The sequence below is a fragment of the Saccostrea echinata genome, unplaced genomic scaffold, assembly GCF_033153115.1.
Source record: "Saccostrea echinata isolate AGI-Se365-2 ecotype Australia unplaced genomic scaffold, CSIRO_AGI_Sech_v1 ptg000025l, whole genome shotgun sequence".
In the NCBI taxonomy this organism is placed as follows: Eukaryota; Metazoa; Mollusca; class Bivalvia; order Ostreida; family Ostreidae; genus Saccostrea; species Saccostrea echinata.
The window spans coordinates 9,078,067-9,103,503 of NW_026889774.1; the positions used below are offsets into that span (position 1 = coordinate 9,078,067).

General features: G+C 33.9%; 1 protein-coding gene across 1 annotated transcript; it reads left to right on the forward strand.

The window, feature by feature from the left end:
* The first annotated feature begins 1,764 nt into the window (after positions 1-1,764).
* Positions 1,765-25,239, forward strand: LOC133191952 (laminin subunit gamma-1-like). The gene is made up of 27 exons (XM_061327731.1): positions 1,765-2,232; positions 5,501-5,802; positions 8,119-8,249; positions 8,988-9,172; positions 9,919-10,107; positions 10,869-10,986; positions 11,277-11,384; positions 11,488-11,624; positions 11,777-11,899; positions 12,683-12,985; positions 13,319-13,546; positions 13,822-14,007; positions 16,135-16,273; positions 16,365-16,477; positions 16,736-16,882; positions 17,233-17,385; positions 17,711-17,848; positions 18,076-18,267; positions 18,790-19,099; positions 19,327-19,464; positions 19,656-19,833; positions 20,180-20,302; positions 20,876-20,990; positions 21,251-21,450; positions 21,819-21,977; positions 22,077-22,176; positions 23,214-25,239. Exons 1-27 carry the CDS (start codon positions 1,779-1,781, stop codon positions 23,477-23,479), a joined length of 4,935 nt encoding a protein of 1,644 aa, XP_061183715.1. The 5' UTR covers positions 1,765-1,778; the 3' UTR covers positions 23,480-25,239.
* The last annotated feature ends 198 nt before the right edge of the window (positions 25,240-25,437 follow it).

The following is a 25,437-nucleotide window of genomic DNA, read 5'->3' on the forward strand; positions in this document are numbered from 1 at the left end:
AATAATTTTCCTTATACAATATGATTAACTTTAATGATGAACTTTGAAGAAATACCATGGGTAGATACACATTATTTTGAGAATTTAGAGACATTTTTGTAAGAATTTTAAATTTACCCAACTGTTGATTTTCAGGACCTGAGGATCGACTACCTTAATGATCATTTTACGCATTTTACGTGCTATTAATCCCATAAGAATGTACATGTATATAATATTTTATAACACGCTATATAGATCTAAAGCGTTATAAATCATGTTAATATATTGACAGTTAAACTAAAATAACAGATGAAAGAGGGACATTATCAGATGATGAAATCAGGCAATTTAAGTGAATAGGTAAAAATTCACAGGTGCATGAGAATCGTATAAAAGAAAGGTACATGTAAAAGTATTGGGGATTGTAATTCTGCCATTGGAGGATGGCGAGGGGCGCCCCACCCGAAATTAACAAAGTTTTGATAGGACATGAACAACTACCAGCATTGTGAGTGTATGTTGTCATCTATTTTTTTTTTTTTTTAAAGTTTGCGTTCATTAATTTAACTAACTGTCAAATGTAGTCTTGAACATCGATTTTTAATTATAACCTATTAAAGGTTCTCAAGAGGCAGCATGAGTGTTACATACATATTAAGAGTAAAAGAATGTTGATAAAGAGATTAATTCTTTGTTATGCGATACAATCTCTTTTAAAATATATATATACATTAAGTGTATTTTTTTTTAATGAAGTCTATTGGAAATTTGAAACATTCAACACCCTACATGTATAACACACACAAAGGTCGAAACCTTGCCACGGTCACAGGCACTTGAGGTATGGACCCCCACCCCTTTTTCCATTTTTTCTTCTTTTTAAATCTGGGATCAAGTCACCTTTTTCCTATTTTTGTATTCTAATATGCACTATATGTTATCGATAATGTAACCCTTTTGTCTCTATAAGCTGTTTTTAAATATATCGTTTTCGACTGATACATTGTACGTAGTCATGGCGCGGTACCTAGAATTATACACGTACATAATAAGAACTACATATACACATAAAATTTCAATACACTAGGAACATCAAAATGTATAATTGTTTTGGCTCAAATTAATTAAAAAATAATTACTCTTTTACATTGTTGTAAAAATATAACAATGTACGTTTAAAATTAATTAATCTGACATTATTTCGCTCGTAATATTCATTTACGTTATTTAACTTTCCAACGTTGTTGGTATCCAAAGGAAGGTCTTGTCAAAAAGATTACACATGTGAAGTATGAAAGCCCTAACTCCAATTACTCAAAAGTTATGGCCAAGGTTAAAGTTGGGTAAAATTTTGTAAAACTAGGTCAAACTCCAAGGTCAAGGTCAAATATGTGGTACCCAAAGAAAGGTCTTGTCACAAGGAATACACATGTGAAATATGAAAGCCATAGCTCCAACCAATCAAAAGTTATGGGCAATGTTAAAGTTTTTGCAGACAAACAGACAGACAGACGGACAGGGCAAAAACTATTTACCCCCGAACCTTCGATACGGGGGCATAAAAAAATAATATTTTTATTTGAAAATGTTGATATATTTAACTATATTTATACAGTTAGAATAAAACACTCCAGACAGAATAATCAGTTAAAGAATACTTCAATGAAAAATGTTGGTCTATTGTAATGTGGTTTTAAGAGTTCTCTCCCTTCCGGTAGCAATGTAAAAGTTTTGAATTTCCCGCAATAAAGTTTAACTCCCGTCATGCATCACGGCTCTGTTGTACACTATATTTGATGGCGGACGGGAAAAGGATGAAGTCCGTACACTCTTCGAGTTTGACGGATTGTAAAATGTGTAAGCTAGCTGTGATTGTGTTATATCTTGGATTTCTACCTCATATCTCAAATGGACAAAAGGAAATAGAAAATTTACCAAGTTTAGCATGTTACAATGCACAGGGTAATGCTCAAAGATGTATGCCAGTTTTTGTGAACGCTGCCTTTGGAAAAACTGTTGATGCCACCAACACGTGTGGTCTGACGAGACCCACCGAATACTGTTTACAGACTGGGGTGACGGGGGTCAGGAAGCAGTGCCAAATTTGCGACGCCCAGAGGCCGGGGTATAGCCATCCCCCCGAATTCATGACGGATTTTAATAACAACAATAATTGGACGTGGTGGCAATCCGATACAATGTTAGAAGGGATACAATACCCTGTAGTAGTCAACTTAACTCTTCATTTAAGTAAGTAAAAAAAAAAAGTATCCTAATATAATTCTCAAAATGAGAAGTGAATATTGTCAAAAGAAGGGTTAAGTGCATTGCATTGACCAGTTGGGAGTAAAAGTTGAATCTCAAAAAGGGTTTCCTTTCTTATCATGCTTATACAAGTCAAAGGAAGTATTCTTACAATATGTACAAAACTGATTACTATGAAAAAATGTAATTATATAGATTTTCTGCAATATTATAATCTGTCAAGACATTATTTTCCGCATTGTGCACTACATCTTTTGGAAGATCAGTTTCAAACTACATAAATTTATGTAAATTCAGCAAACAGAACAGACTAGATCACTCTTACAAGTACTAGAGTATAGTTAATTTACATGTCTACATGCATACCAAGGGATCTTCTTACACCTATTTATCTAGCAAAATAGGCAAAAGCTAAGTCTTTCCCTGTGTCAATGATCTTTAACCTGGTAAGTGTTCGACATGGTGGGGAAAATTGAGAAATTTTCTGAAGTTCAGTGGAGTATGATGTTAGTGGTACAAGAATATTCTTAAGAGCAACCGTTGTAGTAATGAAAATCTCCATTCACTTGCAAAGCAGCCGAGATGAAAAAGCAAAGATAATTTTTACAAAAAATTAGCCGATAACCTCTTTTGCGGCATACCACAGCTAGTAGATTTTACAGCTTGTGGTTTCCAGGGAGAATGCTTGAATCAGTTGATTTCCTTGAACAAAGGCTTAGTCTCACTATTACATTTTTACTGTATTAGGAATAGTTCAATCATTTGCAGTAGACGTTTAAATTTAATTATAACTTGTCTCAGGTGATTTTTTGCAAGCATGTGGTCTGACTGGATATTTCAGACAGGTGGGAGAAATGGGATATAATATTAGGTACATAGCTTATATATTTAATGCTGTCTATCACCTGAGTCACCCAAACCTTTTCTGCAATACAAGCTTTTCAAAATTTGTCCTGACATACATCTAACTGGGTTACTCTCACTTGACCTCTCTATTTCAAATTCCACACCGTAGATAAAAGATCAAATTAAAGGGCTGAGTAAATATTCCGAACTAAAATATTTATTGCTGAATTTGTGTTTATTCCGCATGGTATATTTTTGTGTAATAACAAAACCACAAAGGGTAAAAATATACATAGTAGATTAAAAAAATTCTGAAAGGTTTAATTACAAAGATGTTTGGTGGTTGCAGAATCCTAGTAAAGGATGCTGTTAATGCCACTCATTATAAAGGCTGAACGTGTATTAACAGTGTTTCCCAGGCTTGAAATCTGGCACTTTTTGCACCTCTGAACACCACATTTTGTCTGATGTCATGTACATTTCAGTATCAGACTGATTGGCTACAAGATACATGTGTAGTGTCACAGTTAATAATTTTGAGGTCTATTTTTCTCCATTCTGACTTCAAAGGATTTGCAGTAAAAATATTTCTATTTTAAAAAAAATATATATGTGTTTCTTATAACTTTTTTTAAAAACTTTAACATGTTAAATAAACACATTTTCAAATATTGTTTAGTAGTCTTTTTGGAAAAGGGAACTGTAGATGATTGAGTTTACTCAAAACCACCATGGGGGGAGCTTTTAATGAAGTTTAATTAGCATGATTCAAAAACTTCTCTATTACATAAGACAGGGTTTTTCATTATGCAACAAGCATAGTGTATTTAATACTGTTTTGACAAAAAATGTCAACAATTTAAAATTCACATGATAATTTTAGCTGTTGACAAATTACTCATGTTTGGCTTGTGACACGGACAGAAGTGTCAATTTGCTCATATACCTGAGTAAACGATAGCAGATGTAATTGCATACATAACAATTTTTTTTCTCCTGATATGTGAATGAAGGGAGAAATTTCAGACAAGATTGCATAACTTTCTCAGATGAGCATAAACATCTACATATTTATGTCAGACCCATTTATTTCAGGGCTACTTAATCTGTCTGTTAAATCCTGTGGGAGAAAGAAAACCCTAGTCACAAACTGAACATTATATCCCTAAACAGTGTGTTTTAAATGGTGTTTAAGCAGGATTATTGGGGATGAAGAGGGGGGTCTTATCAGGTGATTTTGCTTATCTTTTATAGATAACAGCTTCCTAAAGAAAAGCCTGACCTTATCATCCAGCAGCAAGGAAAAAACTCTAGGGGTCATCTCCAGAGCTATTCTTGGGGGATGGAAATTGATTTCATAACCTTTAAGAGTGGGTGTTTGAGCTGGGGAGGGGGGGGGGGGGAGGGGGTAAATGACAAGAGTTTCGGGACAGAATGTCATAATGTTAATTAATGCTATTTTTAGTGTGGTTTACTTGCCTCTATTTTTCTGACAGTTTCTTATCAGAGAAGGATTCTGTAGAATTCATTCACCATTCACTAGATACTAGCTGCTGAAATGTTGTGAGCAGCTTCCAGTGTGTTTGCATAGTGTATGCTTATGAGGGTGTGGCAAATGCTGAAAATGTTTGTATAACACATATAGAACAATAAACAAGAAGTCTATCTTGTCAGAACTTCACACTAGCACATTCTATCATGAGCAGTATATACATGCTGTGTATGAACAGAGGGTTATACTTATTTACAAGCATCACATATAACTTGCCATTCCCCGTAAAAAGCTTATTTTTTTTCGTAATAAGTAATCATGATTTTCCCAAGATTTGATTGAACCAATATGGAAATGTTACAGTATTCATCATTTTTTTTTCTTATTAAAGCTACATTGTCAACAAAATAATACTTCAAAAAATCTATAATCTGGCATTTCTTGATTTTGAATTTGTAATTTGTTCCCAATATGACCAAAGTTTGTCTTGAGAGCCTTTAAGTTATCATGTTAAGAATTGCTAAGAGTATTAGGTGGTTTTTGTGAAAATTGGCTTTAGGGAAGCAAGTGTGTTCAAATTATAATGTATATATCTACCATCACTCCACATTGGCATTAAATAAACTTTATTCTGAAGTATTTTGATAAAAACCATGAAAATTATCCTCCCAAAGAAAAGGAGGGTTAAAATTTATCTGGTAACTCTATGGTGTAAAACTTTATTAAAATTGGAGCAATTTGGCATTCTAGTCTCTTATTCAATCAAAGTGCAGCTTTTTGAGTTCATAACCATGTATATCTCTGTTAAAATCTGCATGTTAATTACTGTTATAAAGATTCATACATAGCAATGCAGATGATAAATATATACAATTAAAAGGTTTTACAGTAACATTTTTCTATTATTTTAAATAGACAAAGCCTATGATGTAACCTATGTAAGGCTACGTTTCCATTCCCCAAGACCAGAAAGTTTTGCCATCTACAAGAAATCAACAGACGATAGTGACTGGACTCCCTATCAGTTTTACAGTGCTTCCTGTGAGAGGACGTATGGAAAGGAAAGACGGGGTATTATCACAGAAGAGAACGAAGGGGAGGCAATTTGTACAGATGAGTACAGTAACATCTCCCCCCTGACTGGAGGCAGTGTACCATTCAGTACATTGGAGGGGCGACCCAGTGCTTTTGATTTTGAGAACAGTCCTTTACTGCAGGTGTGTACATTTGATAAGTATACATATTTTCATGGAGTAGATTCATTATATCTATTTAATTAAATTTTAAAATAAAGAGTGGTAGTGTATCAGGATTTGAGAGGTTGGTGGAGTTCACCTGAATTAAAGTTTGGCAGTTTAATATGTTATTGTTTGCAAAATACGAAAGCTTGAAATTGAACATCAAAAAGCAGGCAAAGGCTAATTAAAATTCAAAGGTAAATTTGAAAAAAAAAAAAAAAAAAAAATGGCATTCTATGATAACTATGATGTTACATAATCACATTTGGTTTGTGTGTGCTTTCTAAACTTTAAACTTTTTAAATAAAATCTGAAATGAAATGCTTTGAGGGGTATGCATATATGTTGTGAAATATTCTCTGTCAACATTGTTTGTACATACTACATGTACTGATTGCCAAATGAATGACAATTTTAAATGAATTTACAATTGTAGATAGATTGCTTTATTTTGTTTTGTGGTTTAGGTTTGAAATCTCAGCAGAGTTTTAACACTTTGTACATATATGTTAGGGATTGTTTAACAATTGTCGTATGTTTGTGTGATCTATGTAACAAAGAATGCACAACAGTACACTTGAAGATGAATGTCATTCACTCAAGTGCAAATACTTCAAGTGCAATTGAGAAAATGAAAAAAGAAAGTGATTCCATTGTCACAGAAGATTGATTTAAGGAGATTAGGAACAAATCTATTGACACAAAGTGCTTGACCACCCAAAATGACATGTGAAACCGGACTGGTCAAATAAGGAACCTATTTAGCGAATTTGACACAAATGTAAGCAATGTAGAATTCCTAGTAGATGAATTTCATGACTACAAAGGATTATTTTTATTCCATATATTTAATATAAACAAACCAGCTTGGAAATGTCAAGTGCTTGTAATATTGGTTTAAGAAGAATGAAAGAAGTTATTTAAAAGTCCTTGATGTGAAATGGTAACACTGTTAAATGTGGCAAGTGTAAATAATGTGTGATGAATTGGCTTTATTTTGACCTCTGAGATAGGTATAAGTTTAGGAATGTATGCATAGAATGCAGAGAGAGAGAGAGAATTCATAAGATAGAGATGGTCCACTTTTAATAGTTTATATTCTGTAGCCAAGTGTACATGTAGATTATCACAGTTCATATAAGCATCTGTCATGCAGACAAATAAGATCTACCCTGTACATGTATAGCGTCTGTTATACCAAGCAGTTCACGCAGGCTTTGGTCCAGAAATTATGTTTGCTCTAGATATATTCAGATATATTTGTTAGGGAGAAAGGAATGTAAAGAACCCAGACAGATTTGCGGTCAAAAGTGGTCACCTGGACATTTTAGGGTGGTCTGTAATGATAAAAGACATATAAAATACAGATTTATATGGGGGTATTACCAGAGTAGACAAAAATAACTTAAAGGGTGTGATAGGGGATAAATATTTTAATGGAAAGTGTGAAGTTCATGTATTTGTCAATTGTCTACTCCTTTATATTCATATTGACATGGGATTTTTTTTATTGGTTGTATCAGGGTTGTCCCTGAGAATTGAAATTTCAGACAACATTTAAAAAAGTAGAAGGGGGTTTGGGTTTCCTCTCCTAAAAGAGTGTTGAGGGGGAATACCAGAATAACTGGGGGGGGGGGGGGAATTACATCATTATAGGTGGAGAAATCCTCACCCCCCAGGTCCTAATGGGACAGCCCTGGTTGTATCAATACTAGTGGTAGCCAATGTACAAATGAAATAAGTGAATATTGTTGAGTGATGTATAAGCATTCTAAGATTACTGTATGTAAAACTGATTGTGTATATATTTAAAGTAAATCTCAATCCTGAATCCTTTAGGACAGTGTTTCCTTTTCAAACTGAAAATAATGTTTCTCTTTTATTATTGAATTTCTATTCAATCAGGGATTATTTTGTAAAATTAAAACAACAGCAGTCCAAATATGTCATGCTGGGAGATATTTTGGACAGTTTATCAGATAGTAAGCTGGTGTAAATGGTGTATGGAGGGTAGACTGTGTGTAGATTTCTTAAGAATCAGCTACCTGAAAAGTGGGTCAGTGGATGTACTGCTAACATGTGCTACTTACCAATCAGCTGGAATTACCAGGGGTCATCTCAAAACATCATCCTGACTGTGAATTAAATTTTTTAGAATAAAATAGAAAAAAAAAATTGTTTCAATACTTGCACATTGTGGAATGATAAGAAAGTGGGAAGGAAAAATGACCATCAGCTGTGAAATTAATTATGAAAAACACATTTTGTTATTAATGATGATTAATTATTTTGTAGGAATGGGTAACAGCTACTGCCATTCGAATATCCTTGACACGCATGAACACCTTTGGTGATGAAGTATTCGGTGATGCTCAAGTCCTTAAATCCTATTTCTACGCCATCTCTGATTTGTCTGTTGGAGCCAGGTACTATATAATGTCTAGCTTCTGTACATGTGTGAACATTTTTTTGTTGCAAAATATTTGGTTTTAGTCTGCATGTTTTATTTCCATTTTAAGTTCGTGTGAATAAAAAAATTAACAATCAGAGTGGATCATATTTTCACATATGAATCATCTGATCCGTCAAACATAAGCTGGAAAATTCTGATAACATGGTTAAGATCTGAAGTTGAATGACCCTTTTGTGTTTGTGAATGAAAGGTTTCATGGGTCAAATTCAAGTCATATAGAAGGAATAAAATCATGAATACAACACCAGAAAAGTGTGCATGAGATTTTCATGATGAAGATTTTGATACTTAATAGAAATTTGAGAGTTTGCACTTGCTTAACGAACTTCTTAACTGATCCTGCACAGCTCAAGTACATACCGGTATTGTAGGTTATACATTTTGTAAGTGAATTTGATTTCACAAACATGATTTGATGTCAATAAAAAAAAAAGGATTTTGATACAAACTTCTTCCTCCAAACTTTTGATTTTCATTGATCGCTCTTTTTGTGGTAGTAAAATAAAACCCAAAGTTTCTTTTTAATAGTGCCCATATTTCAAAAATGATAAAAGAATTATATGTTCAAAGCAAATATAAACTGGAAGATTCTTGTGTAGACTTCAGATTATCATTATCACTGGCAACTTTCTTATGTTTTTAAGTGTAACTGTTTGCTGCTTTTGATGATAATTTTCAAATATTAATTCAGGTGTAAATGTAATGGTCATGCCCAGGAGTGTTACCTGGGACAGGGACCCACCCCCACCTTTGAGAGGAGGGAGATCTGCAGGTGTCAACACAACACAGATGGGATCAACTGTGAGAAATGTCTCCCAATGTTCAACGATAAACCATGGGCCAGGGCCACAGAGACCAGTGCTAATGAATGCAAACGTAAGATTTCCATGGAAATTTTTGTCTCTACATTTTAATTGAAAAAAAAAAAATGGTAATTTTAAGAAATGTATTATAACTGTGGCAACCCAGATTATCAAAAGGCATGATATACCTACAATTTTATTATGTAAATACTCTGAGAAGATACCAAACATAAAACTGTGGATTGAAATTTTTGGATTTTGTGAAATTATTTACATTTCAATGGACTTTTTTTCTTTCCGCATGCATGCATACAGGATTAGGATTACATGTTGTATGGTAAGAGAGCAAATGAAAATTTAATTTGACAGGTGGTTGTTTTACCACAATGGTCTGGAGTTTTGGGGGAGAATCTGTGCATGTGTTTTGAATTATACTTGACATGGACAAGGTCTATTCATTGAAAAAAATGAATGCATGATGTCAGACTGAGTAATTTGGGGGGCATGTCATTGAACTGACTTCATGGTTCAGACTGCAGGGAAATTTCATAATATTTGTACACAGTCAATTATGTGATGGAATGAAGTTTATATGCCAAAGTTATGGAATACATATAAAAAAAAATTGCTTTTCAGAGATTATATGTTGAAAATAAAACAACACAGTTTTGTTCAAAATGTATTTGAGGTTAGCAGCAAACTCAAACTATAGATTATTGGGTTTTTGATACACAAAAAAAATGCTGATAATGAAAAAAATAAAAGTCCCATGGTGTTCTCCTACAGTGATTTTGAATAACTGTTTTCCTCTCTGTACAGGTTGTGAGTGTAACAACAAGGCAGACCGCTGTTACTTTGACGAGGATCTTTACCAGAGAACAGGCAGTGGGGGTCACTGTATTGACTGCCGGGACAACACAGACGGCCCTCACTGTGAGAGGTGCAAGGACAACCACTACCTCAAGCCTGACGACCGCAGGTGTACCCCCTGTGATTGTAACCCCACTGGTAAGTGGGTATTTATTGTACAGAAAATCAAGATATACTGTAGAAATACCTTTTTTCCATGTGGTACTAATTTATGCCGTGTACACTCACAATTTTCTGCGGAAATTTGTCCAAGCATACTTAAGTACATTTAAGGCCTATAGTGGTAATCTAAGAAATCTGCATAATTTTCTACCTGCAGATTGAACAGAAATTGTGATTCTGCGGAATTATGACCCCATAGAAAAAAGTTTGTTTACAGTAATTAATGTAACTTTTGGGATGCTTTTTTGTGATTCAGCAAGAGTTACACACTGTTAAATGAAAAATTATGAGTGAAAACAAAATATGAATTTAGAACCTTTATTTTGTCATTTCCACAAGAGAAACTGAAAAAATAGAATCCAAGGCAACTTGTTATACATACATATAGCTATTGATCTATAAATAACAGATAAATCCAGGCATTTTCTATATTCTCGAAAAATACAGTTTAAGAAAAGTTGTGTATGATTCCGAGATTAGAAAATTATTACTGTATTAATAAATAAAGACCAGACATACAAGTACAACAATAATTGAAACAAATTATGTACATGTAATTATTTGGTATAAAGTTTCAAATAATGATAAATCAAAGTAATTTTGGAAGAATAAATCAAAATTGGGGATATGACTGAAAAGGTTTTGTTAGACATAATGATTCTGTTTTTTGTACAAATCAGAGTATAATGATGTTGCTGGTTAAATTATTTGATATTGAGATTCTATGTACTTTTCAGGCTCTGAGACTCTGCAGTGTGACGTGGCAGGTCGTTGTCAATGTAAACCAGGGGTCACAGGGGACAAATGTGACAGGTGTGAAAACAACTACTATGATTTTGGACAAACTGGATGCAGGTATGTTGGCTGGGAATTGAATTTTGTTTACAATGTAAGTTCAACTTTGTATTCCCACAACAGTGATAAGGGATTTCAGTGCTTGAAGGTCTGTGTTTACTTTCACTTTCCCTTTTTTGGCTTCAGTTTCATTAGTTTTATTTAACATATATATTTCTTACGTATTCAACTTAATTTTGAAGTCATGAATGAAAGGTTATAATTTGCAAAAGAACCAATGATACCAATTTATTTTAGAGACGTTGTATATTTGTTTTTCATTTATCGAGTACATCATTTGTATTTTACAGACCCTGTGGATGTAATGCCATTGGGAGCCAGGATAACTTTCCCAGATGTAATCCCTCAGATGGGACTTGTATGTGTAAAGAAAATGTTGATGGTCGCAACTGTGACAGGTAATGAAATGAATAACTATAAAAACCTCCATGTAAAACATAGAAAGGAGAAAATGAAGTTTGCATTGTAAAAGTCTACCTTGATATATTTGTTGTGTTATAGGTGTAAGCTGGGTTACTTTGCTCTGAGGGAGGATGATCCTAAAGGCTGTATCCCCTGCTTCTGTTATGGTCATTCCTCGGATTGCTCCAGTGCTGTGGGATACTATGCTACCAGCATTATTTCTGATTTTGAGACAGGTATGCTTTTTAATAAAAGGAAACTTAGACAGTTATACATCTTTTCATGTTATGTTTATTGAAAACCTTTTGGAGGGAATTGAGCATTTTTTTAAATCCAAAAATCAGAAATATCTGTGATGCTGATTGTAAAACTGTGTCATCATTAACAGGAAAGCAGAGATGGACAGCTGCAGACAGAGCTAACAATGTGATTGCCACGGAGTACAATGGACTGGTACAGGACCTGGGGGTGTCAGCTCCAGGATCAGGACAAGTGTATTTTGTAGCACCAGGTAATTTACTGATGGCATTTATATATTTTTGTTCATGTGTAAAATAATGTGAAATATGGAAATTTTCTTCTTGAATAGTCTTTCCAAATTCAAATAATTCATTGTTTTAAGGGTATAAGATACATGTTCTGTAAGTAATATGTCGATTGCTAAGAACGTGAGGAATATTTTTCGCATTCAGGATAAAAATAGAAATCCCTTTGAGCAGGGACGTTTATAAGTCCCAGATTTGAATAACTGTTCTTCCAAACAGCAATGCAGATTCTTAAAGGGCTTTCAGTATATAGAAAGAAAAAATTAGCTCAGTACTAAACAACAAACCCTTCAATGCCTTTTTATCATGTAAATTTAATCAATAAATTTAATTCATGAAACATTCAAATTTTGCCATTTTAACAAAACTTCTTTTCAATAAAATAATTCTCAATATACAAGTGCTTATTGAATATATGTAATATGAAATATAATAATCATGGTAAATATTTTGTGAATGTTTTTATGCTTTATGACCAGATTTTTAACTTTTCAAAGAGGGTTATGACTTTTTACATTTTGGAAGTTGACAAGTATGGTGTAGAGAGACTAGTAAATAGCAATTAAACATGGCTCAGTTCTCAAAAAGTGATAGTTTTGTGAATTTAAAGTTTCTTGATAAGTTCAACTTTCATTATGTCTGTTACGATAAATTATTTGTATGAATTTTAATCAAATCTCAATCTTTAAAACTGAAATATTAACTTGGATTGTTGTTAAAATAACTACATGTATATTGTTGCTTTTCAGCTCGTTACTTGGGTGACCAGAGATTCAGTTACAACCAGCATCTGACCTTTGACCTGAGGATTGGGGAGGAGGATTCTAGACCCTCAGTGGTGGATATTATCTTTGAGGGAGCTGGTCAGCAATTCTCCTCAGCCATTTTTGTCCAAGGAAATGACAAGCCCTCAATAGAAACCAAAACCTTTAAGTACAGACTGAATGAGAGACAGGAATCACAATGGGTTCCCAGACTGAACTCGCAGGCTTTTATATCCATATTGGCTAACTTGACTGGACTTAAGATCAGAGCCACCTACAACAATCAGGGTTTGTATCTGTACAATTTGAGTGCTGTAAATCACTATATTTTTGCGACGACTTACTTTTATGAGATAACTATTTTGTATTTATAAGCCAGACAAAATTTTCATGAACAGAGGTTTTTGCTGTATATAATCCTTAGCAGTACAAATATATGTGAGAATGATATTTTCATGAGCAGACACTCATGTAATTACTGGAAAATAAAGTTCTCACAAATAAAAAGTGATTTACAGTAATTTCATGGCTTAATTTTACGACTACCTTCAGGTAAAGCAGATACTAAGATTCATTCATCCATTAACCTTAACTGTTCTGAATGATTCTCCTTGTTTGTAGGTGTGGGTTTCATTGACAACATTAAGTTGGACACTGCTAGAGCTGGGTCAAATGGAGGAGACCCAGCCACGTGGGTGGAGCAGTGCACATGTCCTGAGGGATTTGTAGGACAGTTCTGTGAGTCATGTGCTGGGGGATACAAGAGAGACCCTCCCAACAGTGGCCCATTCTCTTCCTGTGTGCCCTGCCAATGTTTTGGACACTCGGATAGCTGTGACCCAGATTCAGGTACTGCCATTTTATTCTTTCAAAGCATTGAGAATTACTGATTATAAACTGAGGAAAACTTGTCATACTTTGTGGTTGATTGTGATTATAATAAGTATTTTTTATTTTTTTTTTTTTTAAATAATCAACAAAAAGGATTTCTAAATTAGTGGAATACATTCAATTTTCAAGTGACATTATGGCCAATTCAAAAGAAAGTTTCTTTACAATTCTGTTATGTTTAATTTTAAGCACTTTTATTTTATTCACCTCTTGAATTTATACTCTGCTTCCAGGAAGATGTATCTGTCAGCACAATACAGAGGGAGATTTCTGTGAGAGATGTGTTGCTGGTTACTATGGTAACCCTAAAAATGGCTCTGAGTATGACTGCAAGCCATGTCCCTGTCCTGATGGAGGGCCCTGTACTCAGCTACACAATGGGGATGTTGTATGTACAGCTTGTAAAGAAGGCCATGGGGGTAAGTATCCCCATTTACGCTGAGTAATATTCAAAGTAGGTTTTAGTATAACATGGGAAATCTTAAAATGCTTGACATTGTTCTTGACATGTCAGATAAGAACAAGGATTGATAAATTCTGTATCTTCAATGATAAGATTTAAAAGCAGTCACAATATTTTTTGAGTTGAAAGGAAGTTAAAAATTTTCAGTTAACATTCTGTAAAGTACCTCAAACGAGCACTTACACCTTTAAAAGAAAAAGAGATTATGGACTTATACATAAATGTTAATTATTATACCCCACGCAACAAGTTGCGTGAGGTATAATGTTTTTGACCCATCCGTCAGTCAGTCAGTCAGTGTGTCAGTCAGTCAGTCAGTCAGTCAGTCAGTCCGTCAGTCCTGTTTTTTTGTCAGCGCAACTCCTCATAAACCGCTGCACAGAATTTCGTCAAACTTTGCAGATATTTAGGACACAATGTGTAGATGTGCATATTACCAGGAAATTCCGATTCCTTTATTTTTTCCCTAAATTTCGGCACTTTTCAACTTAGATTTTTGGCCATATCTTGAATATGGAGATGAACAGTTTGTCAGCGCAACTCCTCATAAACCAATGCACAGAATTTGGTCAAACTTTGCAGATATTTAGGACACAATGTGTAGATGTGCATATTACCAGGAAATTCCGATTCCATTATTTTTCTGGGAATTTCAGCACTTTTCAACTTAGATTTTTGGCCATATCTTGAATATAGAGATGAACAGTTTGTCAGCGCAACTCCTCTTAAACCGCTGCACAGAATTTGGTCAAACTTTGCAGATATTTAGTACACAGTGTGTAGATGTGCATATTACCAGGAAATTCCGATTCTGTATTTTTCTGGGAATTTCGGCACTTTTCAACTTAGGTTTTTGGCCATATCTTGAATATAGAGGTGAACAGTTTGTCAGCACAACTCCTATTAAACCGCTGCATAGAATTTGGTCAACCTTTGCAGATATTTAGCACACAATGTATAGATGTGCATATTACCAGGAAATTCCGATTCCTTTATATTTTCTTGGAATTTCGGCACTTTTCAACTTAGATTTTTGGCCATATCTTCAATATAAAGATGAACAGTTTGTCAGCACAACTCCTCTTAAACCGCTGCACAGAATTTGGTCAATCTCTGCAGATATTTAGTACACAGTGTGTAGATGTGCATATTACCAGGAAATTCTGATTCCATTATTTTTTCTGGGAATTTCGGCACTTTTCAACTTAGGTTTTTGGCCATATCTTGAATATAGAGATGAACAGTTTGTCAGCACAACTCCTCTTAAACCGCTGCACAGAATTTGGACAAACTTTGCAGATATTTAGTACACAGTGTGTAGATGTGCATATTACCAGGAAATTCCAATTCCATTATTTTTGCCTTAAGAGTTTTGCCTTTTATTGAAGAAACTTTCCAGCTAGGTAATAAGAAACTCCACTGGAATCAGCTTTTTATAATGAAATTCTATGTGAAATATTTTATGACCTTAAAAGACCCCTATTGATTTTGAGATCAAAATATTAATGGTTTAATACAAACACACACTCACACACACACCATCTTCGATAGTTCTCTCCCCCCCCCCCCCCCCCCCTTCAAATTGGTGTGCTTTGCCTTAAATAATTTCCTAAGTACAGTATATAAACAGATTCATATGACTACATCATAATTTTGTTTCCATCAATTATTTAAATGTGTAAACTGTCATGTGTTGGACATGGACTTACACTCATTAACAAATCGAAATCACTGAGGAATTTAAATAACAGTTTGTCAGCATAATTCGGGCACTGAATTTCCTGAAACTTTGTAGGTATTTCAGAATAATGTATAGATTTGTATATTACCAAGAAATTTTGATTCCATTATTTATCTAGAAACTTCAGCCCAGTTAAATTTGTAACATACAAAGATTTGAATGTCCTTATATGCAAGAAGTTTTGATGTGATGATTTTTTGCAAGTAATGCCCCTTTTTTGAATTATACTGTGTATTTAAAATGCAATGTGCCATTCATTACGTGTTGCATTGTCGAGTTTTGGGGAAGCGTGGGGTATGTGAGCTTGCTCACTTTTTCTTTCATTCCTTCATGTGATTTTAGGAAATCTCTGTGATATTTGCTTGGATGGTTACCATGGAAATCCTAAAGGAGGACCTGGGGTCCATGCTGATTACAGAGCTTGTCAGAAATGTTCTTGTAATGAGAACATTGATCCCAATGCCATCCGCAACTGTGACTCGTAAGTGGGAAAAAAAAGTTGTAACAAAGCTATTTTATAGTGTTCTGAAAAACCATAGGTAATAATGTATGATGAAATTATCTATTTTTAGACGAAGTGGAGAATGCTTAAAGTGTATCTACAACACTGATGGATTTTATTGTGAGAAATGTTTACCAAATTACTATGGTGATGCCTTAGCCATGCCTAAAGGGAACTGCACAGGTAATTCTCATCTACTGTTAATCACTCTATTCTCAGGATCTTTGTTAACCAGTCCATCTATTTTCATGAGATTTCTTCAATTGAAAATAAAATTTTATTTACATGTAAAAACTTTGGTAACCACAGAACACTACCTGCAGTTCAGTGCCTTGTGAAAATGAAATCATTAGAAAAAATGAGTAACTTACAGTTTCAAAATATTCAAATCCATTTTCATAAAATTTCAATAAGAAATCTTGACCATTGAACTCGTTTTAGCCTGTAACTGCTATCCCCCTGGAACACTGGAGATAAATGGCCTGCAGTGTGATTCCAGAAATGGACAGTGCACCTGTCAGGACCATGTGGTGGGGAGACAGTGTGACTCATGTGAAGAGGGTTACTGGAACATCAACACAGGGACAGGTAAATGACCCAATACATGTACATGTACGAAAATATTATGAAATCACCTTAATTGTATTTACTCCCAGTCATAATAAATCAAAAATAGATATCTTGCTGCGATTTACATGTAATTAACCCATCAGGAAAGAAGTCTTGTTATTTATGCAAAAAATACCCTGCCAAAAAAAATCCTATTTTAATATACATGTATGACAATGTTTATTCAGGCTCTAAAACATAAAGATTTTAAGATATGTAATGTTACAGATTAAAATGAATTTATTTTTTTATATGCTGCTCTGTTAATAATTTTATGACATTTATAAGTTTACATCTTGGGATTACTTTATAAATCTTTATGTTTACAGGCTGTGAGAGCTGTAACTGTGATCCATTGGGGTCTTTGAATGATGTTTGTAATCAGGTAACAGGACAATGCCAGTGTCGCCCAGGTGTGACAGGACTCAAGTGTGACCAATGTCAGCAGTACCACTATGGATTCTCTAACACCGGATGTACAGGTAAAGATGCAATCTTTGGCAATGATTGTTATTGTAAATGATTGACTCATAAATTATTCAAATTTTGTAAGTTCTGATAAAAAAAAAAGTCGGAATCAGTTTTGATGCCTCCCTCCCCTCCTCCCCCCCCCCCCCCCCAAAAAAAAACAACAACAACAAAACAGACTGTACCAATCAAGAACATACATAAAAATTCTGTGATATTTCTCATCTTTTAAATGTTATAGACATTAAGAAAATTTTAGTATTTACATGTAGATGACAATTATTGTTTATAGTAAGAAAAACAATACTCAATGGTTATCTGCATTTGATGCTTTTGCAGCCTGTAACTGTGACCCTGAGGGTTCTGTGAGCCTGCAGTGTGATGGGAATGGTAATTGTCCATGTCGTACAAACATTGAAGGCCAACATTGTGACAGATGTATGGAAAACAAATACAACATCACAGCTGGCTGTATAGGTAAGTATTAACAATGCTTTCAGGAGATATTTTCAACAAAAAAAAAATTGTGAAATAATTTCAGCAAATTGTTGAAATACATGTTACTACATGTACAAGTATAATCTTCAAAACATTTTGTCTGTGTACAATAACCTTTGAATTCCATATTCACCTTTTTTCTTGCAGGTAACTTTTTCTTACATGAAAGCAATGTGTGAACTTGTTTACATTTTGATTTTTTGCAGAGTGCCCACCATGTTACAGACTAGTACAAACACAGGTCAATATTCACAGAGGAAAACTGAGAGATTTGGAAAATTTAATTGTCAATATTGGAAACAACCCTGCAGCATTCAACGATACTCAGTTCCTGGCCTACATGAACCAGGTCAACGACTCAGTTGTCATGCTGTTAGATGAGGCACGAGGCGCTGTCAGTAAGTCTTTTAGGGAAAAGGATTTTGTTTAGAAGTTCACATACAGTATCTGTTATCTATTAAAAATATGTATTACCAAATTATTACTTTAAAGTTACTTGATAAAAGTTTTTTTAAAAAAAAAAAAAAATCAGAAAAAATTGTCCTATTAGAAAACTGATCTTGTAAACATTGATAAGTGCATTCAAAAATTTGCACAACTTCCTTATCAGCTGTTCAGTGTAATAAAGAATTGGTGCCTTTGGAGCCAAGCTTTGTGTATTTCTTTTAATCATATATTAGTATGTACTTGAATTAGCTGGCGATAAGCAGTGACAAATGTGCTAAAGTATTATTGCCGCAAAAATAAGTACAGTTTACAGTATATTAGGGCCCTTGAAATGCATATATGTAAGGTTATTGTTATGAATATTGATAAAACTTTATAATTGAACTGCTATTTATATGCACACTGTCTTTATTGTTGTTGTTCTTTAGTTCTATTACATGCACACAGACCCATTGTTGTTCTTTTTTTTTCAGGTGATGATGGATCAATGGGCAAACAGTTGTCAGAACTCAGAACTGCTATCAGAGATGTGATGATAAAATCCAACGAGATTACCAACAACATCAGAAGTGCAGAGTCCATGGCCCGCAACAGCCTGACGGACATAGACAGTGCTAAGGAAGCTATTAATCGTGCTGATGCTGCACTGCAGGCAGCGGAGCAGTATATAGACACCCAGGGAAGAGAAGCTTTACAGAAAGCCAGGGATGCTCTGAAGCAGCATGGAGTCCAGTCCAAGCAGATGACAGAAATTGCAAATGAAGCCAAACTGGAAGCTGAGAGGTAACCTTGACATTCATGTATATGTAAAGATTTGCCCTTTTTTCTTACCAAAGCAAATCTTACCTATGGGTTAACATTTCATTTATCAAGGTTACTTAAATTGTTTGTGAAAAAAAGGAATTTAAATTAAACATTGGATCTTTGTAAATTTGAAGTCTGATATCCTGAATGATTTTTATGTATGTACATGTATTAAAGATAAGCAATTTCAAGTCTTACTCTTTCAGGCAGAAGATGGAAGCTGAGAGAATAGAAATGTTGGCAAAGAATGCTTTGAACACATCTCTGGAAGCTAAACGTCTTGCAGAAGAGACATTGGCCATGCCTGATGAGGCAGACAGGGAAATCCAGATGCTGAGACAAAAGTACAAACACTCCCATATATTATAATTTCTTACTTTTAAGATTTGAAAATTGATAAAATTATTTTAAGAACCTACATGGATCTGCAATAAGTTCTGTTCACTGATAAGGCAAGCAGTACATGTGTCTTCCAAAAGAAAGACAGGTATTGAGTTGTTTATTGTGGAAATATTGTCAATTTTACTTTATGCAGATATTCCGAAGCAGATACTTTGTACAACCAGACCAAGACATTGGCTGACAAGGCCAGAGAGAGGGCTAAGGAAGCCTACAAGGTGGCCTTGAAACTGTACACAGAAGCTACCTCTATGCAGTTACCAGCATTTGATCTTGACCTTCTGGACAGCAATACACAGAGAATTAAAACCACTGTAAGTTATCAAGAAGGCTTTTGTTTCTATTTTGTAAAATAACAGTTTATTCTTTGAAAGGAGGGAAGTTTTGCATTTTTAAAAAAAATTATTTATGTACTAATTTTCATGGTTGAAATTTAATGTTTTTCATGCATAGAATGGAACTTATAGAATGAGGTTGTATTGTGCAAGTGCCTGTTAATGAAAAAGAAGTCTAATAATCTAATAAAACATTGCATTTTATGCTGTCTGATTTCTTATCAGTAATACGATTTTTTTTATACCTACATGATGTAACTGTTTTACAGTTGGAAAATCTCATTATTATATACATGTAAATGAAATGAACTTTTTCTTTAAATAGGCTGCAGACATTAAGAAGGAGGCTCAGAAGTTGATGCAGGACAATGCCAAACTTCTGAATGATACCATTAATCAGAGATCAGAAGCTGAGGGGTTACTGACCTCTGGAATTCGAAATCAACAGGTAATGACATAGGTGTTAGGTTGCTAGAGGTTTTTTGGGCTTACAGGGAGATTTACTGCTTGTTCAGTTTGTAGGAAAGATACATGTAAAAGAGACCTTTGTAATTCATGTAATGTTTGTAAACTTTTTCACAAGGACAGGGTCGCAATAAGGGATGAAGTTTTACATCAGAATATAATTTTTTTAAAATAGAAATTTTAAAATGTATCTTCTCAATAGAGCAGGCCCCACAATTACTGAATTGGTCATATTAAAATGCAGCCCCCTCTATGTAGTGTTTTTTCAAAACATGACTTCAAGAAGTAGGTTTGGAGGAAAACTGGCAAACAAAGTTATGTAGACTTGCATAAGAATAAAAAGACTGCAATTGGTAAAATTGAATCAATCCTCAATACAGATGTATATTGGAAATTTTAAATAAACTCTTGAGATGTTCATTCATTTACATGTACTAATTGTGATCTCAGGGGAGCTTTAGGCCCTTAATCAATGATACATGTCTTTGATTGATTCTTGAGACTGTAAACTTAATGTACAGGTTTTGAACTAAAATATTCAAGATTATTATTATAGAAAGTGGATGAGTTGTTAGCAGAAGTTGATGTGGCCAGAACAATGGCTAGAGAGGCAGTAGCCAGAGCTGAGAAAACATTGGCTGAGGCTAATGAGACCCTGCAGATTTTACTGGGTATGTGCTGGACTTTTGACACTTCTTATTTTATATCTTTTGCCTTCTCTTGAATAGAATTGCTAAATTATTGTTCCAGTGAAAAATAAATTTCCATTTAAATATGACTGTTCCTGGCCATATGCTATAATTGAGTTTTACTACATTTGTGATATTGATGAACAAGGTGGTTAAAATTCATGTAAGAATGTAACTACAGTTTTACAATGCAAATTTCATTTGAGAATAACTGATGTGCATTATGTTTCCAATACTCATAGGATTTAACAAACAAGTGGAAGAGAGCAAGGGCAAAGCACAGGAAGCCATACAGAAAATTCCCAACATTGAGAACCTCATAAAACGAGCCGAGAACAAGACTCAGGAGGCCAGAGATGCTCTCAGTGGGGCGGAGTCTGATGCTAATGAAGCCTTGTCATTGGCTCAGCTTGCTCAAGTTACTGCCACTAATGCTTCTAAAGTAAGTTTATTGTCATTATCTCTGGTACATTTACCATATAAGGAGTTATTTTTTGTGATGGTCCAATGTTTGCTTTCTTTGTGAGCATTTTTTTGATCGCAAAAAATTAAATTCCCATAAATTTGTCACTGATTGTGTAAAGTATAGACTACATAGATAACTATGAAATCACTAGAACAATCACAAAAAGAGAACTACACCAATTAAAAATAACAGTGTTTTGGTATATATTTTTGCAAAAATTGTGATACACAGAAAAAAACATTATATGGTATGTACTTGGTTCTGTCAGTAATTTTCATCAATGGATATCATAGTATCTTGTCTTTGACTATGCTTTGATAAATAATATGTTTTACTTTTCTTAGGAGGCCAGCAGAATTCGTCTGGAATCTGAAACAACCAAAGTTAGATCCACCAGTCTAAAAGATCAAGCAGACATGTTGTCCAATGAGCTGTCTGAAACCGAGCAAGAATTGGCTAAATATGAAAACCAAGCTCTTGCGGACTCACAGCTTGCAGGAGAGGTTTGTAGAGATTAAATATTGATAGTTCTGGGTGGTTTGCTGTGTTAGTATATGTGTCACTTGTCACTTGTTATTTCATATATCCATTATGTATTATAGGCACTGGGAAAAGCAGATGAAGCCAAGAATACTGCCAAGAAAGTGTCAGATGATGTAACTAAAGCTCTAGAGACCGTTACTAATATTTCAACTCTTCTAGGTATGAATTGGTTAAAAAATTTTAAAAAATGTTTGGTTCTTGAAGTAGAATTTAAGAATTTTTCATCTGATGTGCATTTACAAGTATAATGAAAATTATAGCAAACTTAAATTTGATTATGAATTTGTTAGCCACAGGTCAGGGTTCGACACTAAAGTTAGTCCGTTAGTCTGAGACTAATACATTTTCATTCGGACTTATAAAATCTGCGGTTAATTACGGTAGTCCGAACGGACCAATAAAAATTCCTGGAAAACAATATGAATAATTTACCAATGTCCGATTCTCTACGACTTTTACTGGAAAACCCCACATTTATTTTTAGCTTTCTACCTTCTTGGCGGGTAGTTACACAATTTCGAGTCAGCGCTTAATTTTTCGACTGATTTATATGAAGTAAAACGTTTTAGCGATTATAATTTATATAACACAGAAAAGAAAGATGTCAGACATTTTGGATGTAATGTAAAGAGAAAAAGAATGAGATCGGGAATACGATCGTACTTGTTGATCGCGAGATTTCAACGAATCTGTGCTACAGAATAAACCATTTCACGTAAATGCTTTGTTTATTTTTAAAAAAGTATAAAAACGTATATTGAAATGTTTGTTTTTAAATTAATGTTACAAAACATTGATGTTTCCTTTTTTTGACGGACTCATAAAATTGCTTGCGGACTAGTAAAAGTAAAGAAGCACTAGTCCGGCCGGACTAAAGCCTAAAAAAGTTAGTGTCGAACCCTGCAGGTGAATACAACTAGGTTAATTGAGATAGTACATTTTTTTTTCAAATGCTGTAGCTTTCATACATGTTGATAATCGTGTCTTTAAAAAGCTGCTCCTTGCTTTAATCGTACTTATAGAAAGAACATTTTCTAGTTAAATTACTTTCATTTGAAATAAGGTGAATTAAAGATCAAAATAAAATTGAATCATCTGTATTTGAAATTACATTGATTTGAGGTCAGTCAGGAAATATATGTGATCATAAATGAGTCAGCAGTTTTGATAAAATAAACGTGTGATTTATATTTAAGGTCAATTAGTAAATGTGGATGTGAATAAGCTAGATGAATTGGAAAAAGAACTAGACGCAGCAGAAAAAGAGTTAATGGGGACAGATCTGCAAGAAAAGTACAATAGTTTAGAGACAGCCAATGACAAAATTCTGCAGCTCGTAGCTCAATACGAGGAAGATTTATCTTATCTCAAGAAAGAGGTGGACAATATACAAGAAATCAAAGAATCTCTACCTGATGGGTGCTTCAAGAACATAGGAATCGAAAATCCTGGTTCGCAGTAGTGAACAGAGATCTTAGAACAAAAACCCGGTAGATCTTACAATGTATTTTACCATGGATATTGTACAGAACATCACATAACTGATGATATGTGATGGTAAATTTTTTTTGGTCAAGTTGTAGATGATTTGTTTTTTATACATGTAAGCATATTAATACTCAAGTTTGTGTGGATTATTGTAAAATCCAGTCTGTTGTAGGGGCCTGGATGGTCCTTTTGATAGGTCAAGGCATTTATGATCAGCATTGAGAGAATGCAAACCAGAAAGGTATAATGGGTTGTAATTTTACATTAAAATGGTGGTAACTGGATGCAAATACTGAGTAATCCAAAACCAATTTCAATAAATGCACCCAAATTTTGGTTACCACTTATGAAGGAGGAAGTAGAAAATGACAAGTTTATTTACATACAAAGCCTTTTGACATTCACATTGGAAGCCTTTTGATATTTGATTGAACTATTTTGGAATTTTTCACTCAAGTTTTACCTCACTTTGCATCTCAGTATATAGAAATTTGTGATTGTGGACAGAAAGGTTGTTTTTTTAGTAATTAAATATTTTAATAAACCACCAACCAAGGAAATAGGTTGAACAAAGCAGGTTTTTTTTTTCAATTTTTTTTTTTACAACAAATTTTTACATCTATATGTATCATGAATATTGTTTATTTTTAGTGACAAAGCATAGTTGTTTGTAGATAGGTTTTTATCAGATATGTATTATTTTGTGGTATGACATTTTTTCTGCATGGACATTGTGTTTTAGCCTTTCATATGTAACTCATTTTTCAGAATATGTATACAAGTACATATGTATTATATGTAGTGCCTATGTGTGTCATATTTCATCAATATATAATGACTTATTTTATCATGTGATCTATATGTACAAATGTTTACATTTTAATGAAATGAGTGTGGTAATGACTCAATTTGCAAATAGAAGCTTTAATATGTTAAAATAATGTCTTTCTGGGTATTTTTCCCTGGGGCTCTTGGGATTATTCTGTTTAAATTTTCAGTAGTTCTATGCAAAATAAACCATTCTGCCAATATTCTTAGTCAGAGGTGACAACATCAGTGTTTACAAAATGGCATCCATTAGGGATCACCAATGGTTTTGAATATTGTTTCCTTGGAAACCCAGTTGTCTATTGAGAGGGTTTACACCACTTCCTGTGTTGATGTGAAAACTCGCTCAAACGGTGCTATCTTATGAAACCCATCCAGCTTACAATGTTTTTGTCCGTAGATGTCTTCTTGTCATAATTTAATTCAAACCAAGATTGTAATTGTGTAGAGATCTGAGTCCATGTTTAAATTCTTTTGTAGAATCTAGAGTAAGATTATTTATTCTGTGTTTCAATCGATAGTCCATCCATTACAACAAAGAATATGTGATTTTAGGCATTAATGTTAATTTAAATGAAGTGTTGTAGATTTTAGCTGCTTAATGCAGTCCTATAAATTTATGTACATACAGATTTATTTTAAGAAAATAAGCAAATTGATTCAGTTACAATTTTCTGTAAGTTATGATGTCTTTGTTACAAATTTGTAATTGAATTCTATTCACCTTTATAATGCCTTCACTTCATGTATCATGTGCCAAACTTTCCTAGATACAGCAAATTTTTAACATCAAGGGGGAAATGTTTCTAATGTAAACAATAAACTTCTGTCAGTAAATAATATTTTGAGAAGGTCCCTTTCTTTGTCAATATTGTCTTTCTACAATAAACCAGGAAAAAAATGAAACATTGTAGTGTTCTTATTTTACACTCTGGAAAATGAAAATATACATGTATCAGTGCTGCATTTTTGGGAAATGCCGAGTTCAGTGGTTGTACATGTATTGGAGTGTTTTAGTGTGGTATTTATAAGATTCCCCAAGTTCTGCACAGTCAATGCAAGGAAAGGATATGCCTCTTCTAAATTAGTATTGATTGTATTTTC

Coding starts and splice junctions, on each gene's coding strand:
- LOC133191952 (XM_061327731.1), top strand. CDS start 1,779: ATGGCGGACGGGAAAAGGATGAAGTCCGTACACTCTTCGAGTTTGACG. Junction 17,849..18,075: donor CATCACAGCTGGCTGTATAG/GTAAGTATTAAC, acceptor GATTTTTTGCAG/AGTGCCCACCATGTTACAGA. Junction 19,465..19,655: donor ATCCAGATGCTGAGACAAAA/GTACAAACACTC, acceptor TACTTTATGCAG/ATATTCCGAAGCAGATACTT.